Raw genomic sequence first — 15,783 nt, 5'->3', positions numbered from 1 at the left:
CTGTCATATTCTGAACTGGTCGCATTGTGGATTTGGCCTAAAACATGATTTTGGACAATGTTCATGGAACTCAGCTTAAAACGTACTTTCAGACTCTAAAACCCTTGCCTATTGTAGAGCGCACCTGTCCTTCCAGTGCTGAATGAAAACAAATTATTTTGGACCCTGTTTTCATTTGAAATGGCTAAAAGAAATGTTTCACGTTTGTTACACTCAAACAGTGTCTCCTGTCATATTCTGAACTGGTCGCATTGTGGATTTGGCCTAAAACATGATTTTGGACAATGTTCATGGAACTCAGCTTAAAACGTACTTTCAGACTCTAAAACCCTTGCCTATTGTAGAGCGCACCTGTCCTTCCAGTGCTGAATGAAAACAAATTATTTTGGACCCTGTTTTCATGCGAAATGGCTATAAGAAATGTTTCACGTTTGTTACACTCAAACAGTGTCTCCTGTCATATTCTGAACTGGTCGCATTGTGGATTTGGCCTAAAACATGATTTTGGACAATGTTCATGGAAATCAGCTTAAAACGTACTTTCAGACTCTAAAACCCTTGCCTATTGTAGAGCGCGCCTGTCCTTCCAGTGCTGAACGAAAACCAATGATTTTGGACCCTGTTTTCATGCGAAATGGCTAAAATAAATGTTTCACGTTTGTTACACTCAAACAGTGTCTCCTGTCATATTCTGAACTGGTCGCATTGTGGATTTGGCCTAAAACATGATTTTGGACAATGTTCATGGAACTCAGCTTAAAACGTACTTTCAGACTCTAAAACCCTTGCCTATTGTAGAGCGCACCTGTCCTTCCAGTGCTGAATGAATACAAATTATTTTGGACCCTGTTTTCATGCGAAATGGCTAAAAGAAATGTTTCACGTTTGTTACACTCAAACAGTGTCTCCTGTCATATTCTGAACTGGTCGCATTGTGGATTTGGCCTAAAACATGATTTTGGACAATGTTCATGGAACTCAGCATAAAACGTACTTGCAGACTTGAAAACCCTTGCCTATTGTAGATCGCGCCTGTCCTTCCAGTGCTGAACGAAAACCAATGATTTTGGACCCTGTTTTCATTTGAAATGGCTAAAAGAAATGTTTCACGTTTGTTACACTCAAACAGTGTCTCCTGTCATATTCTGAACTGGTCGCATTGTGGATTTGGCCTAAAACATGATTTTGGACAATGTTCATGGAACTCAGCTTAAAACGTACTTTCAGACTCTAAAACCCTTGCCTATTGTAGAGCGCACCTGTCCTTCCAGTGCTGAATGAATACAAATTATTTTGGACCCTGTTTTCATGCGAAATGGCTAAAAGAAATGTTTCACGTTTGTTACACTCAAACAGTGTCTCCTGTCATATTCTGAACTGGTCGCATTGTGGATTTGGCCTAAAACATGATTTTGGACAATGTTCATGGAACTCAGCTTAAAACGTACTTGCAGACTTGAAAACCCTTGCCTATTGTAAATCGCGCCTGTCCTTCCAGTGCTGAACGAAAACCAATGATTTTGGAACCTGTTTTCATTAGAAATGGCTAAAATAAATGTTTCACGTTTGTTACACTCAAACAGTGTCTCCTGTCATATTCTGAACTGGTCGCATTGTGGATTTGGCCTAAAACATGATTTTGGACAATGTTCATGGAACTCAGCTTAAAACGTACTTTCAGACTCTAAAACCCTTGCCTATTGTAGAGCGCGCCTGTCCTTCCAGTGCTGAACGAAAACCAATGATTTTGGACCCTGTTTTCATGCGAAATGGCTAAAATAAATGTTTCACGTTTGTTACACTCAAACAGTGTCTCCTGTCATATTCTGAACTAGTCGCATTGTGGATTTGGCCTAAAACATGATTTTGGACAATGTTCATGGAACTCAGCTTAAAACGTACTTTCAGACTCTAAAACCATTGCCTATTGTAGAGCGCGCCTGTCCTTCCAGTGCTGAACGAAAACCAATGATTTTGGACCCTGTTTTCATGCAAAATGGCTAAAAGAAATGTTTCACGTTTGTTACACTCAAACAGTGTCTCCTGTCATATTCTGAACTGGTCGCATTGTGGATTTGGCCTAAAACATGATTTTGGACAATGTTCATGGAACTCAGCTTAAAACGTACTTTCAGACTCTAAAACCCTTGCCTATTGTAGAGCGCACCTGTCCTTCCAGTGCTGAATGAAAACAAATTATTTTGGACCCTATTTTCATGCGAAATGGCTAAAAGAAATGTTTCACGTTTGTTACACTCAAACAGTGTCTCCTGTCATATTCTGAACTGGTCGCATTGTGGATTTGGCCTAAAACATGATTTTGGACAATGTTCATGGAACTCAGCATAAAACTTACTTGCAGACTTGAAAACCCTTGCCTATTGTAGATCGCGCCTGTCCTTCCAGTGCTGAACGAAAACCAATGATTTTGGACCCTGTTTTCATTTGAAATGGCTAAAAGAAATGTTTCACGTTTGTTACACTCAAACAGTGTCTCCTGTCATATTCTGAACTGGTCGCATTGTGGATTTGGCCTAAAACATGATTTTGGACAATGTTCATGGAACTCAGCTTAAAACGTACTTTCAGACTCTAAAACCCTTGCCTATTGTAGAGCGCGCCTGTCCTTCCAGTGCTGAAGGAAAACCAATGATTTTGGACCCTGTTTTCATGCGAAATGGCTAAAATAAATGTTTCACGTTTGTTACACTCAAACAGTGTCTCCTGTCATATTCTGAACTAGTCGCATTGTGGATTTGGCCTAAAACATGATTTTGGACAATGTTCATGGAACTCAGCTTAAAACGTACTTTCAGACTCTAAAACCATTGCCTATTGTAGAGCGCGCCTGTCCTTCCAGTGCTGAACGAAAACCAATGATTTTGGACCCTGTTTTCATGCGAAATGGCTAAAAGAAATGTTTCACGTTTGTTACACTCAAACAGTGTCTCCTGTCATATTCTGAACTGGTCGCATTGTGGATTTGGCCTAAAACATGATTTTGGACAATGTTCATGGAACTCAGCTTAAAACGTACTTTCAGACTCTAAAACCCTTGCCTATTGTAGAGCGCGCCTGTCCTTCCAGTGCTGAACGAAAACCAATGATTTTGGACCCTATTTTCATGCGAAATGGCTAAAAGAAATGTTTCACGTTTGTTACACTCAAACAGTGTCTCCTGTCATATGCTGAACTGGTCGCATTGTGGATTTGGCCTAAAACATGATTTTGGACAATGTTCATGGAACTCATCTTAAAACGTACTTTCAGACTCTAAAACCCTTGCCTATTGTAGAGCGCACCTGTCCTTCCAGTGCTGAATGAAAACCAATGATTTTGGACCCTGTTTTCATGCGAAATGGCTAAAAGAAATGTTTCACGTTTGTTACACTCAAACAGTGTCTCCTGTCATATGCTGAACTGGTCCCATTGTGGATTTGGCCTAAAACATGATTTTGGACAATGTTCATGGAACTCAGCATAAAACGTGCTTGCAGACTTGAAAACCCTTGCCTATTGTAGATCGCGCCTGTCCTTCCAGTGCTGACCGAAAACCAATGATTTTGGACCCTGTTTTCATTTGAAATGGCTAAAAGAAATGTTTCACGTTTGTTACACTCAAACAGTGTCTCCTGTCATATTCTGAACTGGTCGCATTGTGGATTTGGCCTAAAACATGATTTTGGACAATGTTCATGGAACTCAGCTTAAAACGTACTTTCAGACTCTAAAACCCTTGCCTATTGTAGAGCGCGCCTGTCCTTCCAGTGCTGAATGAAAACAAATGATTTTGGACCCTGTTTTCATGCGAAATAGCTAAAAGAAATGTTTCACGTTTGTTACACTCAAACAGTGTCTCCTGTCATATGCTGAACTGGTCGCATTGTGGATTTGGCCTAAAACATGATTTTGGACAATGTTCATGGAACTCAGCTTAAAACGTACTTGATGACTTGAAAACCCTTGCCTATTGTAGATCGCGCCTGTCCTTCCAGTGCTGAACGAAAACCAATGATTTTGGACCCTGTTTTCATGCGAAATGGCTAAAAGAAATGTTTCACGTTTGTTACACTCAAACAGTGTCTCCTGTCATATTCTGAACTGGTCGCATTGTGGATTTGGCCTAAAACATGATTTTGGACAATGTTCATCGAACTCAGCTTAAAACGTACTTTCAGACTCTAAAACCCTTGCCTATTGTAGAGCGCGCCTGTCCTTCCAGTGCTGAACGAAAACCAATGATTTTGGACCCTGTTTTCATACGAAATGGCTAAAAGAAATGTTTCACATTTGTTACACTCAAACAGTGTCTCCTGTCATATGCTGAACTGGTCGCATTGTGGATTTGGCCTAAAACATGATTTTGGACAATGTTCATAGAACTCAGCTTAAAACGTACTCTCAGATTGAAAACCCTTGCCTATTGTAGAGCGCGCCTGTCCTTCCAGTGCTGAACAAAAACCAATGATTTTGGACCCTGTTTTCATGCGAAATGGCTAAAAGAAATGTTTCACGTTTGTTACACTCAAACAGTGTCTCCTGTCATATGCTGAACTGGTCGCATTGTGGATTTGGCCTAAAACATGATTTTGGACAATGTTTTTGGAACTCAGTTTAAAACATACTTGCAGACTTGAAAACCCTTGCCTATTGTAGATCGCGCCTGTCCTTCCAGTGCTGAACGAAAACCAATGATTTTGGACCCTGTTTTCATTTGAAATGGCTAAAAGAAATGTTTCACGTTTGTTACACTCATACAGTGTCTCCTGTTATTTTCTGAACTGGTCGCATTGTGGATTTGGCCTAAAACATGATTTTGGACAATCTTCATGGAACTCAGCTTACAACGTACTTGCAGACTTGAAAACCCTTGCCTATTGTAGAGCGCGCCTGTCCTTCCAGTGCTGAACGAAAACCAATGATTTTGGACCCTGTTTTCATGCGAAATGGCTAAAAGAAATGTTTCACGTTTGTTACACTCAAACAGTGTCTCCTGTCATATGCTGAACCGGTCGCATTGTGGATTTGGCCTAAAACATGATTTTGGACAATGTTTTTGGAACTCAGCTTAAAACGTGCTTGCAGACTTGAAAACCCTTGCTTAGGAGAGCATAGGCCACTTATTGGGACATTGGTCTATCTAACCACTGAAGGGTGTTTTAAGAGGGTCTACATTCTAAACGTAAGGTGAAGGATATGGGTTTACGAATGCGTTATCGGTAACAGTTTCTAGAGCACCATTGCTTATTAGCCTTGGTTGGAGGGTTGAGCTGGGTTGAGCTGTGGCTGGACACAATAAACACAGTTGAATGCAATGCTGTTGTATAAAGGGTGAAGATGATATGTACTAGTGTTTACACTCAACATAAGGAGTCCTCAGATAGGGAAATGCAAACCCATAACCGAAATACCCCTCACGGACGTCCCTGTCCTATAAGTGTAACAGCTCGGACTGCCCCCATCAAGTCCAGGAGGAAACAGCGACTGGTCGCCGGGGAGATGTTCAGGGACGAGCAAGACTGCTCTCCGGTTACCTCTATGCATCCCCAAATGTTCAAGTTCCCCAAATTGGACTTCGGTATGCCAGTCATGGGTAAGGTTGAACTGGAGCGAGCCCTGATGGACCAATTGTATCTGCACAGTACAAACTCTGCAAACGACACGGGATAGATCACCCTAACCCTCAGGAGCTAACCAGTGATGTTCTCACAGACTACCAGAACCATAGGCTGGCATCCGTTAGCTGGTTTGCTAACGTCATACCATTCGAGTTGGTGCTCTCCGAGAACCATCACGCTGTCCTCATGCAGGCTGTGAATGTCATGGACAGATACATGACCACCTGCGCCGACCTAGGTGAGGACCTGTGTGAGCTGTTGAAGAACATTGGTAACATCCGAGCGGCATGTCTGTCGCTCTCAATCAAGATGCATGCTGTGTTCACTGCGTTCGAGCTAGAGGACTTGAACAAACGCAACGGCTGGGTACACAAGGCATTGGTTATAGAGTCTTCCAGCGACACGGGTAACACCAGGTTTGATGTCTCGATCGTGTCCGATATAAAGGGGATACAAGAGGCTGAGATGCGGATAATTAGCAGGTTGAGAGGGGCCGTGTTCCCCTCAAACGGTGAGAACACAATCAGTATACGGTGCAAGTATCTAATCCTGGAACACCTCAGTGGGCAAACTACCCCTTCCCTGGTACCTACCCAGGTTCTGAACCTACGTGTCACGGCAATATCGGGCAAGCTGTTATTAAAATCGGCATTGGACATCAGGTTGTTATGCTTCAGGAGATGGAAATGTATTGCTGTGTGCTGCATGCTTGGGGTGACGGAGGTGTGCGTTATGACTCCTAAAGATGCGCTCCATGTGAAAGAGAGTTTACTCATGGTCCTGGAAAAGCTGAAGCCTGGAGAGTTCACACATAAGGAGCTGTGTGACCTTACTGAGATATTGACCCAGGGCTGTGTGGTGTGCAGCAGTTTGTTTGTCAACCCTGATGTGTACAGGTCGCTACGTAAGATATCGTCTATGTCATGCTCTGAGTGTAGGAAGAACCTTCTTGTCAGGGGACATAGTGCTTGCGGTGAGACTGGAGACACGAACAGTGAAGGACCCCATGATAATAAAGTTGCGCGTTACTCTGTGTAGTGTACTTACACTTGGACTATACCTGGACTATACCTGGACTAGACTGTATACTGCCTATGTAACCCATGATATGTAACCCATGATATGTAACCCATGATATGTAACCCATGATTTGTAACCCATTTGTATATGCATGTATATTCATGTGACATGACATACAAGAAATGAAATATAACTCAAGATATAACACACAAACGTACAATGTGTCATGTGTCAAACACAAGGGTTTATTATTCAGACAGGCGCAGGTGCACTACACCCATGATGAAATGTATGTATAACCTACACTTCAGAATACAACTACTAACAAAATGTAGCACATCATCCACACATCAGTCATACATAGGTTAGGACACAGGTCATGGTCAAGATTATGGTTTGGTAAAGCAGGCCCCATTGCATCTCCAACAGACAAGCTTTACCTCACTGCAATGTGTTCACCCATACTATAAGCATCAATGTGCACGGCTGCAATACAATCCACCCACCACCCCTGGCAAGGGGTTAATTTGCCGCTTCACCGTAAGTGTTAGGCTTCACCATACGTGTGATGCTTTGCTCCTTGGTTGGATGATCTGCTCCTTTGTTGGACAGTCCTCTCCTTGGTCTGATGGTCTACTCCTTGTTCAGATGGTCCTCTCCTTGGTCTGATGGGTCTCTCCTTGGTCGGATGGTGCTCTCCTTGGGCTGATGGTCCTCTCCTTGGTGGGATGGTAAGGTATAGGTTGAATTGACAGTCCTTTGGTTTTACAATAGCCCCACCCCCAAGGGCCCTAATGTATATAAGGCAACTAAGATTGCCACTACCACACAGTTTACCCAGCTCTACCAGAGTTTCAACCAGAGTTTCATCTGATAGATGGGTCTATACATAGCGCCAGGCTCTGCAGTAGCACTGACTGTGCTTCTAGGCCTAGTTACTACAGGACTGAGCCAAAGTGAAGATATGTTATACTTCACCACATGGACAGGCAACGGGGAGAATCTGATGCCCCACATGAATGCTATCAAGGAACAGGCTGAGGGCTCTCACAAGAACAGACTGGTGTTGGACTCTGGGACAATGGAACACCTTAAAAAGAGCGGTGTTGTGGAAGGCAGTAGAGTTGTCATGGAACTGGATACGGCTGTGTTCACTAAAGCTAAAGAGCAGATAACACTAAAGAATCCCAGACTCGCGGAACAAGTGGACCGGTTGTACGACAATCTACAGGGTGCGTATGAGGAGTTTAGAGGTAACAACTTTTATGCCTCAGCCTCGGACATCCTGCGCTATGTCGCTTTCACTGCGTACTCCGATCAAACTGACTGGTTGGTGTATCACGACGCAGACGTTAGATTCAAACCCTTAGACCATGAGCAGCAGACGAACCTAGGATCTTGTGCGGACATGAAGGTGGCCATGGTAACCTCTACCAAGCGTAAAGATCAATCCCTTGTCGACCAGCTGTCATTTGTGGAACCGAGTTACTTCTACGAACTCACACCCTACGAGTACCCACAATACACCCAGTTCAACTCCGATTTGATCTTCATGCGGAAATCCGCTGCTACACGGTCTGCAGTGGCGATCGGAGCGATGCAGCATAAGACTATAGCTGCAAGCCAAAGATCGATAGTTGAGAGGGTCCTGGGGACTGAAAAATCTACAATGACTTTACATGACGCAATTCGGACAACTCACCCTGATGAGACTAGGTTTGTGCTACCTCCCGAAACCTTTGGGTTACTCTACGGCCAAAGGACCCAGGGCCTACCTGAGTATACTACGGCGAGTCTGAAACGTGCCTACGTGGCAGCTGTAGGCCTCAACCCTTTGGACATGCTACTTTCCAGAGAGATGAATGCCAAGTACACAGCTGCCCGTCCAAGTTCAGAGAATGTACTTGATGGTGAGAGCTACTTCAGAATAGAACCAAGTATCTTTCTTCGTACCCTTGAAATGAAAGGGGATATCACGACTAGGAAGATGTTCCTGTCGGAATCTGCGCTCAACCCGGCTGACGTCGGGGCCGTATCTCGGCAAGACGCTCAAAACTGGTTTGGGGTTTCCCAGGGTGACTGTCCGGATGTGCCTGTGTATAGTATGGCGGAAGAAGCTGCTATCAAGGTGTCAGATTTCACCCCTTTACATTTGAGACCCCCCAGTCCCGAATTACCTGAAGGTCAGATATAGATGGACATGGATTCGCTCTCATTTGGTTCCAAAAGAGAGCCTCACGCTGTAAACCCAGAGACGGAACCCGAAGCTTTCGAGAGAGGCATTGCAGCCTGCGGGATCAACAGCAAGCGTCGATGCAGGGCTGCGTCCCACTGCTCCCTGTATGAGGAGGAGAACTTCTCTACCACGCACAATGGAGAGTTCCTGTTTATAGACAAGTGGCATGTGAAATTTAAAAGAGAAGACGGGTCTCTAAGGATGATAGTCGAATCCACTGTAAACGCCAGGAATGTCATCTCCCGAGTGGTCACCAAGATTCCAGCGGCTCTCGTCAAGGCGTTTGTACAGAAGCGCAAGGCGATTGTGGAAATGGGTCACGTGCAGCTGGAGAAAATTATGGGCAACCCTGAAGTAGAAGTGGCCATGAACTCCATGATGTCCGAAGCTCACAGTGCCATCCCCAGTGATCACGGACGAGCTGTGAAGCGCATGGGCTCTGCGTACGCTCGCATGGCCACAAGTGGCCCTAAGTCGCAACTAGCGGTGAAGGCTTGGGACCTTGGAGCACGAGCCTACGGGGTGTTCACTAACATTGGGGCCCTAGTGTACGGAGACCCCTTGGTAAAGACCTTTGCTGCCTTGGATCTTAGTCAAACCGTGAACGGTTTCATGGCTCACAAATTGGCTCAGTACGCAAAGACCAAGGCTCTAGCTGAGACCTTGGAGCTGTTGGCTAACAACCTGGTCATGAACATGGCCGGTACAGCAGCTAACATTTTCTTCTTTGCTCAGAATGTACGCAGTGTCTCTGATGGACACCACAGTCCTACGGACTACTACTGGTTGACAAGATCCTCGATGCAGATGCTAACCCTAATGTTTGAAAGTCTCAACCCTGCGATGTTACCCATGGTGTCAGTTGACGTTCTAGTGACCCTCATAACACAGGGGGAATACGCGACACACATGACATGGTCCGTAGCTAACAAACTGCCTCTTAGCACTAAAGACATATGGACTTTGGGGGCAACGTCTTTTTTCGGCTCTAGATCGTGGTTGGAATACTATGAGAAGGTGGCCGACTTGGAGCGTGTCAACAGCCAATTTGCAAACTCTCTGGTTGACGCATTGCGCACGGTAAACGTGGTAGTTGGCTTCCCTTTATCTACAGTGATCAACGAGTGGCACAATCAGCACAGTCAGGAATGTGTAGAGATGTCCGTCGAAGTGTGGCCTGTGATGGGGGACTCTACTAAGCACGACCTGTCTCAGGCCGATTTTTCTATGGAGCACGGCGTGCCCCTCAAATAAGTGTACATCGGGAACATCGAAACCCAGCAGATGTGTTACAACCTGGCTGTTATAAACTGCTTACACCTCCAACATTCTGTGTTTCACAGAGCCATGGTGTATTTGGGCCAAAACATCGGCGCTTTGCCTACCAATGAAGAATGTGTATTTTATGATCAAAGTATACCCAACGCCACTGACCCATGTGGTAACTTGGCCACATTTGGAGATGACACAACTGAGAGACAGCGGTTGGTACCAGTGACCACAGAGCACAGCGATCCACTTATGGAACCCCAACTTAGGGCTGTTAGTGTTAATGCGTACTAAGCCAAGATGATTTCACGCCCTGTAGGATGGATGAAGGAATCCCGCAAGTGTACAGCCTTAATGAATGTCAAGGATACACGCTCACCCTTCCTCACAGCCAGAGCTCCGGATGCTAACATCTTCAAAGCACGTAACTGCAGTTGTCTGAGACAGTGTATTACACGCAGGTATATTGCCACGGATAAAGACGAGGATGTCGTCCAACCCTACGTGTTTAGGAAAAGGGGTCCGGAAAGCCAAGAGCTAGTACTGTACGCGAATGCTCCTATTGTGAAGAAACCCAGATGTAAACACCTAAAGGTTGAAGACATCAATCGGTATTACAAGCCGTTGGTAGCTAAGGCCGACATGCCTGCGATTATTGTAGTGGATGGAGGAGGCGTATATAACGGTGCTACAAATGCAGCCAACATTTTCCTTGTATCCCAACATGCTACAGCTGCCACAACGGGAGGCTTAGGTGTTGATACCGTGATCATCGGCAATCCAGAGAAGAGGCTGTCGATAACCATAACGCGAGATGAGAAGAAAAATAAAATCACGGGCAGCGATATTACCCTCGTACCCATATCCATAGAGAGCATCAAGGCTGAAAAATCCTCCGCTAATGCTGTGTTGGAGCAAAGAATGGACCTGCACCTAGGTGCCAAATCCCGTGTGGTGTTGTGTAAGGGGAGTGAGTTCAGCACACTGGAACTGGGACCACTCTCCACCATTATAGTGAAGGCTCTTATGACCCTGACTCTTGTGGTAGCATACTACACTATGGGTGTGGAGGTGAGCGCAACTGTGGAAGTGGACGATATCACCTTAGTCTTACGACCGGCGACTAGCCTGTTGCCTCGCCCTGACTACGTGAAGCGTGCATGCTCTGTGACAGATGACGGACTGTCTTTACATGGAGGAGCGGTGCTTTTCAAGAAGGGGAGCTCAGCCGTGTCTATCGACCCCGACGGAATCATGTTGACTTGCAGTGTTACAGGTGATATGGTTTATCGAAGCACCTACAAGGATCTGAGTACCAAGGAAGGAGAGGAGTTTAATGCCAGGTCTGGAGGGAGAAACTTGATGCGCTGGTTCGCGCAGGTCTGGATGACATGACTGTGACAACACCGAACAGGGTTAGAGTTGTGGCCACCACAGCCCAGCGAACAGTACTCAGGATCGACAATACCACTACAAGTATTCACCAGAGCTTCGGTCAGCAGCGCTCGATTGCAATGGACTTGGTAGTGGATCTTGACGTGACACACTGCAACCTATCTTTGTACGGATCTGGGTCCCCTATGACCTATTGCTGTATGGGTTCGGATTGTTTCCCAATGGGGGTTAGGGATGTAACACACTGTGACATAGTGATGACGGTAGTGACTCCGGATGGATCTAACTATACCACCCAGGTGACCGTTACAGCTAAAGGTTTTGGGATAGTCGCCGTAAAGGGTAGAGAAAGCGGGCGGTATGAAACACCGGAGGGATTGGAACTGCATTCCAGCCTCCACGATGTCAATACCGTTCGAATGGTGCTAAGTGAAGATGTGACTGTGGTGTTCAGAGATCAGTTCTCAGGGATGGAGAGGGTTATACCCGCACACTACGGAGAGGTGTTTCTGAAGAGGACCTACGACGACGAAGACCTGTTGATTCACGGTGTTGAAATGATGACTCCTAGTTGGTAGTAGTAGTCCCAGCAGCAATGGGACCACCCATATGTAAAAATGTATGCATACATGACTGTAAGTCGCTTTGGATAAAAGTGTCTGCTAAATGGCATATTATATTTATTATTATTATATTATTCATGTCTATACAGTGGTAGCCCATGGGTAGTATCCCTTCCTGACGTACATACTGTTTGTATTGTTCCATTGTGGCCGGTCCACACCGCCAATACATAACTGTTACATACTGTCAATAAATGTTATAAACGTCGACCATTGTTCACGTGTCATATTGCATGGTTGACACATTCATTCATACACTAACATACACAAGACCCGTAGGGCCCATTACATAGTGAACACAGTGACCTGACTACCCTCTCCATAGGGTGATATGTCCGTTCGTGGATAATATGTAGTATATACACAGCAGGATAGTATATACATACCACCACACATCCCTACTATATCACCCATTGACATTACAGCAAGAGAGTGTGTGATATACCTCAGCAAACCATGCAGAACCCAGGCAACAGCGAAGCTAGACCTCAGCTCGTCCCAGAAGTTAACATAATACAGGGTGTACCCAAGGTTCTGTACGTATCTGAATGTCACCTGGACATGGACAGCCACAGCGACAGCAACCTCATGGTGCAGCTCGGAGGAATGAATTGGAAGTGTTGAACGACGCTAATGTCATGAAACCCGTCCCTGGGAAGTACGACACATACAAGTGTAACGATTGTAACGTCGTACTGTCCAGGTACAAAAGAGGTGACCCTGGTTTACATCAACATGTGCAGAGTGGAAGAGGACAGTGTCTATACATTAAGGCTAAGTACAGGGGTCGTGAAAAGGAACTTATCATCACACAAGGGAAGCTGCGGTTTCAAAGCGGGGGTCTAGCATTCCCCGATTTCGTGTTGTATGCAACTGATGGGTACGTTGCTATTGCCGGGACCAAACACTGCATTATCTGCGCGTGTCCGTATGGCGAAGATCACTACATCGCATGCACGGAGATGGGCAACCGCATCAAGACAACCCTGAAGCGTATGAAACTGACCATGTGTATCGATAACACTCCTTTGTTCACTACAAAGAGAGGACCCGGTCCTGAGAATGACAGATGGGACGGCTTCGAAATCGACAGCTCCTTAGCGTACTTCGCCCCAGACTTCGGTGTAATGGGAGAGTCTGCCAACATGTACCACCTTCCACAGACGGTTGACACTCACAAATGTTTTCAGTGTAAACTGGAAGTCAAAGACTTTGTGCAGAATGACACCTTACTGGGTGAGCACATCTATCACGTATACGACACAGGAGCCCAATGTCCATACATCGCAGAGAGGTACAAGTATCAGGAACACAAGATACTGCTCATACTGGGGAATGAACGGTGCAGAAAGGGATGGATCGCGTTCCCGGATACTGTCCTCAAGGCCTCTTACGGGCACACTAGAATTGGAGGCCTGAACTGCTGTGTTATCTGCAGTGCCACCACTGTACAGGGAAAGTACCTACCCGTTCATGTACATCACTTTACCTGTGATGAAATGAAAACCTCACTTCGGTTGAAGCTGAGGGATATGAAATTCCTACAATGAAAACTATGAAAGTGTCGTTCAACACCTATCTCTGGCTGTACTAATTAATGTATGGTAGTTTAATTCAAGTATGGGCCTAGTATGGGGCATGCCATTTAATAAAACTACCTTGAATCAACTGTGTGGTTACGTGGTTCTCTTTGGTGGTGTTTGGGTGGCAGAATGCATGAGGTGTACGTTACACTCAGTGGTGTGATGCTGTGTCTTTGGCTACTTACTCTATAAGCATGTAGATTACAGTATGAAAGGGTATTTGGCAAGGGTTGTCCTAGACCCTGTCATCTATGTCTCACTAAGTCTCACTCTCTCAGTGACAGAGCTTGGGTGACTATCTCCCCTGATAATTTCAAACTGTTCATCCTGACTGGTTGGTGAAGAAATACTGAAACCACAGGCTAGCAGGCTTAGATAATTTTCAAAATGAAGAAGGTGCCACATCAGCAGCACACCGGTGATGTTGCTAACCAGGGCAGCAACAGAGCAGACAGAGCATCGTGCGGTGAACCTGGAGTTGATGTGCTGGACACCGAGACCATGCACCTCATGAAATGTCTCCTAGGAGAATGTACGGGAGTTTGGAAACAAAGCCAGCACGAAAGCAAAGCTCTTTCAACAATGAAAAGGGTTGTGGGTCAGGTATTGGAGAGACACAGATGTTCATACAATGGTATGTATTGCTTGTATATGATACCTACTGTATGATACCTACAGCTAACGTTAGGTACACAGGTTCGCTACCAATTGTAACATGGTTCTGGACATTCCAAGGTATGATCAACAGACTTTCATTGGATGACAGAGGGGATGATGTGAAGTTCATCGGTGTAATAGCTACTAGCCTCTTCGAAGACGGGACCGTCAACTGGGGCCGTGTTGCAAGCCTGGCAGCCTTTGGGTATGCGGTGTGTCAGTACTGGACGGAGAAGAGTAGAGAGGACTGTGTGGAGCGAGTGGGAGATGAGATCTCAGCTTACCTGCTGACTGACCAGAGGGACTGGCTGGTGAAACACAACTCATGGGTAAGTTAACTGAAGGCTGCCTAATGGCTGGCGGAGAGACGTTATTCTGATCTAATATGTTATAATGTTGAAATCTGAGTTTCAATTATTTTCCAGGAGGGCTTCGTGGAGTTCTTTGGCGTATCAGAACCGGAGTCCTCCAAATGTGACTCGACATTGAGTAACATACTCATGACCGTTGCTGGAGTAGCCGGTATTGGGGCAATGCTGATGACATTGTTGATCATGTGAAAATATGTGTGATATTCCAGAGACCTGTGTTTTATTACTTTTGCAATACATTTACATTTACATTTACGTCATTTAGCAGACGCTCTTATCCAGAGCGACTTACAGTTAGTGAATACATATCTTTTTATACTGGCCCCCCGTGGGAATCGAACCCACAACCCTGGCGTTGCAAACGCCATGCTCTATCAACTGAGCTACATCCCTGCCGGCCATTCCCTCCCCTACCCTGGACGACGCTGGGCCAATTGTGCGGTTCCAATATTCGGTTCCCATCCTGTAGGTGGTGAGTGTGAGTGTGGAATATGGAAGTGGACTCTTAATGAACCAACCACGAACCAACATATTTTGTACTTGTCTCAATATATAGTATATGTACCACCACAGGAGGGCATGTATTATGCATGGGGTCAAAGTACACAAACGAGGCTGCGTATCAATGTATAGACTTTATTTGTTACAGTACAACCAGTATGGACATTGATTCATAATAAATGATTATACGTGATTGAACCAACATATGTGTTTGTGTTGTGTCTAAGAATGAGTGTCTAATAATGACTGTCAGAGTCAGGGTGGCAGTGCTATGTACCAGCTATGTACCACCACGTGATGGCAGCATACTTGGGTAACAGTATTGATATATAACTGTGCTTAAGGTACACAAGATAAGGATGTGTAGTAAAGCAACGCACGTTATAAATGATTGAACAAACCACAAACCTTGGTTTGTCTCTGTTCAGGCAGGGGCTTACATCCTCTATATTATAACCGTACACGGATGCTTCAGGTATGAGCGGATAATGAGCCATGTGCGGACAATTC

General features: G+C 45.2%; 1 protein-coding gene across 1 annotated transcript; it reads left to right on the top strand.

Moving 5' to 3' along the window:
- The first annotated feature begins 14,131 nt into the window (after positions 1–14,131).
- LOC123483282 (induced myeloid leukemia cell differentiation protein Mcl-1 homolog) lies at positions 14,132–15,505 on the top strand. Its single transcript, XM_045212895.1, has 4 exons — positions 14,132–14,276; positions 14,480–14,730; positions 14,827–14,923; positions 15,501–15,505. Exons 1-4 carry the CDS (start codon positions 14,132–14,134, stop codon positions 15,503–15,505), a joined length of 498 nt encoding a protein of 165 aa, XP_045068830.1.
- Positions 15,506–15,783: the final 278 nt, after the last annotated feature.

This window comes from Coregonus clupeaformis, unplaced genomic scaffold, assembly GCF_020615455.1.
Source record: "Coregonus clupeaformis isolate EN_2021a unplaced genomic scaffold, ASM2061545v1 scaf0061, whole genome shotgun sequence".
Lineage (NCBI taxonomy): Eukaryota > Metazoa > Chordata > Actinopteri > Salmoniformes > Salmonidae > Coregonus > Coregonus clupeaformis.
The sequence above is the reverse complement of the archived record's forward strand: the minus strand, read 5'-3'. Positions and strand labels throughout refer to the sequence as shown.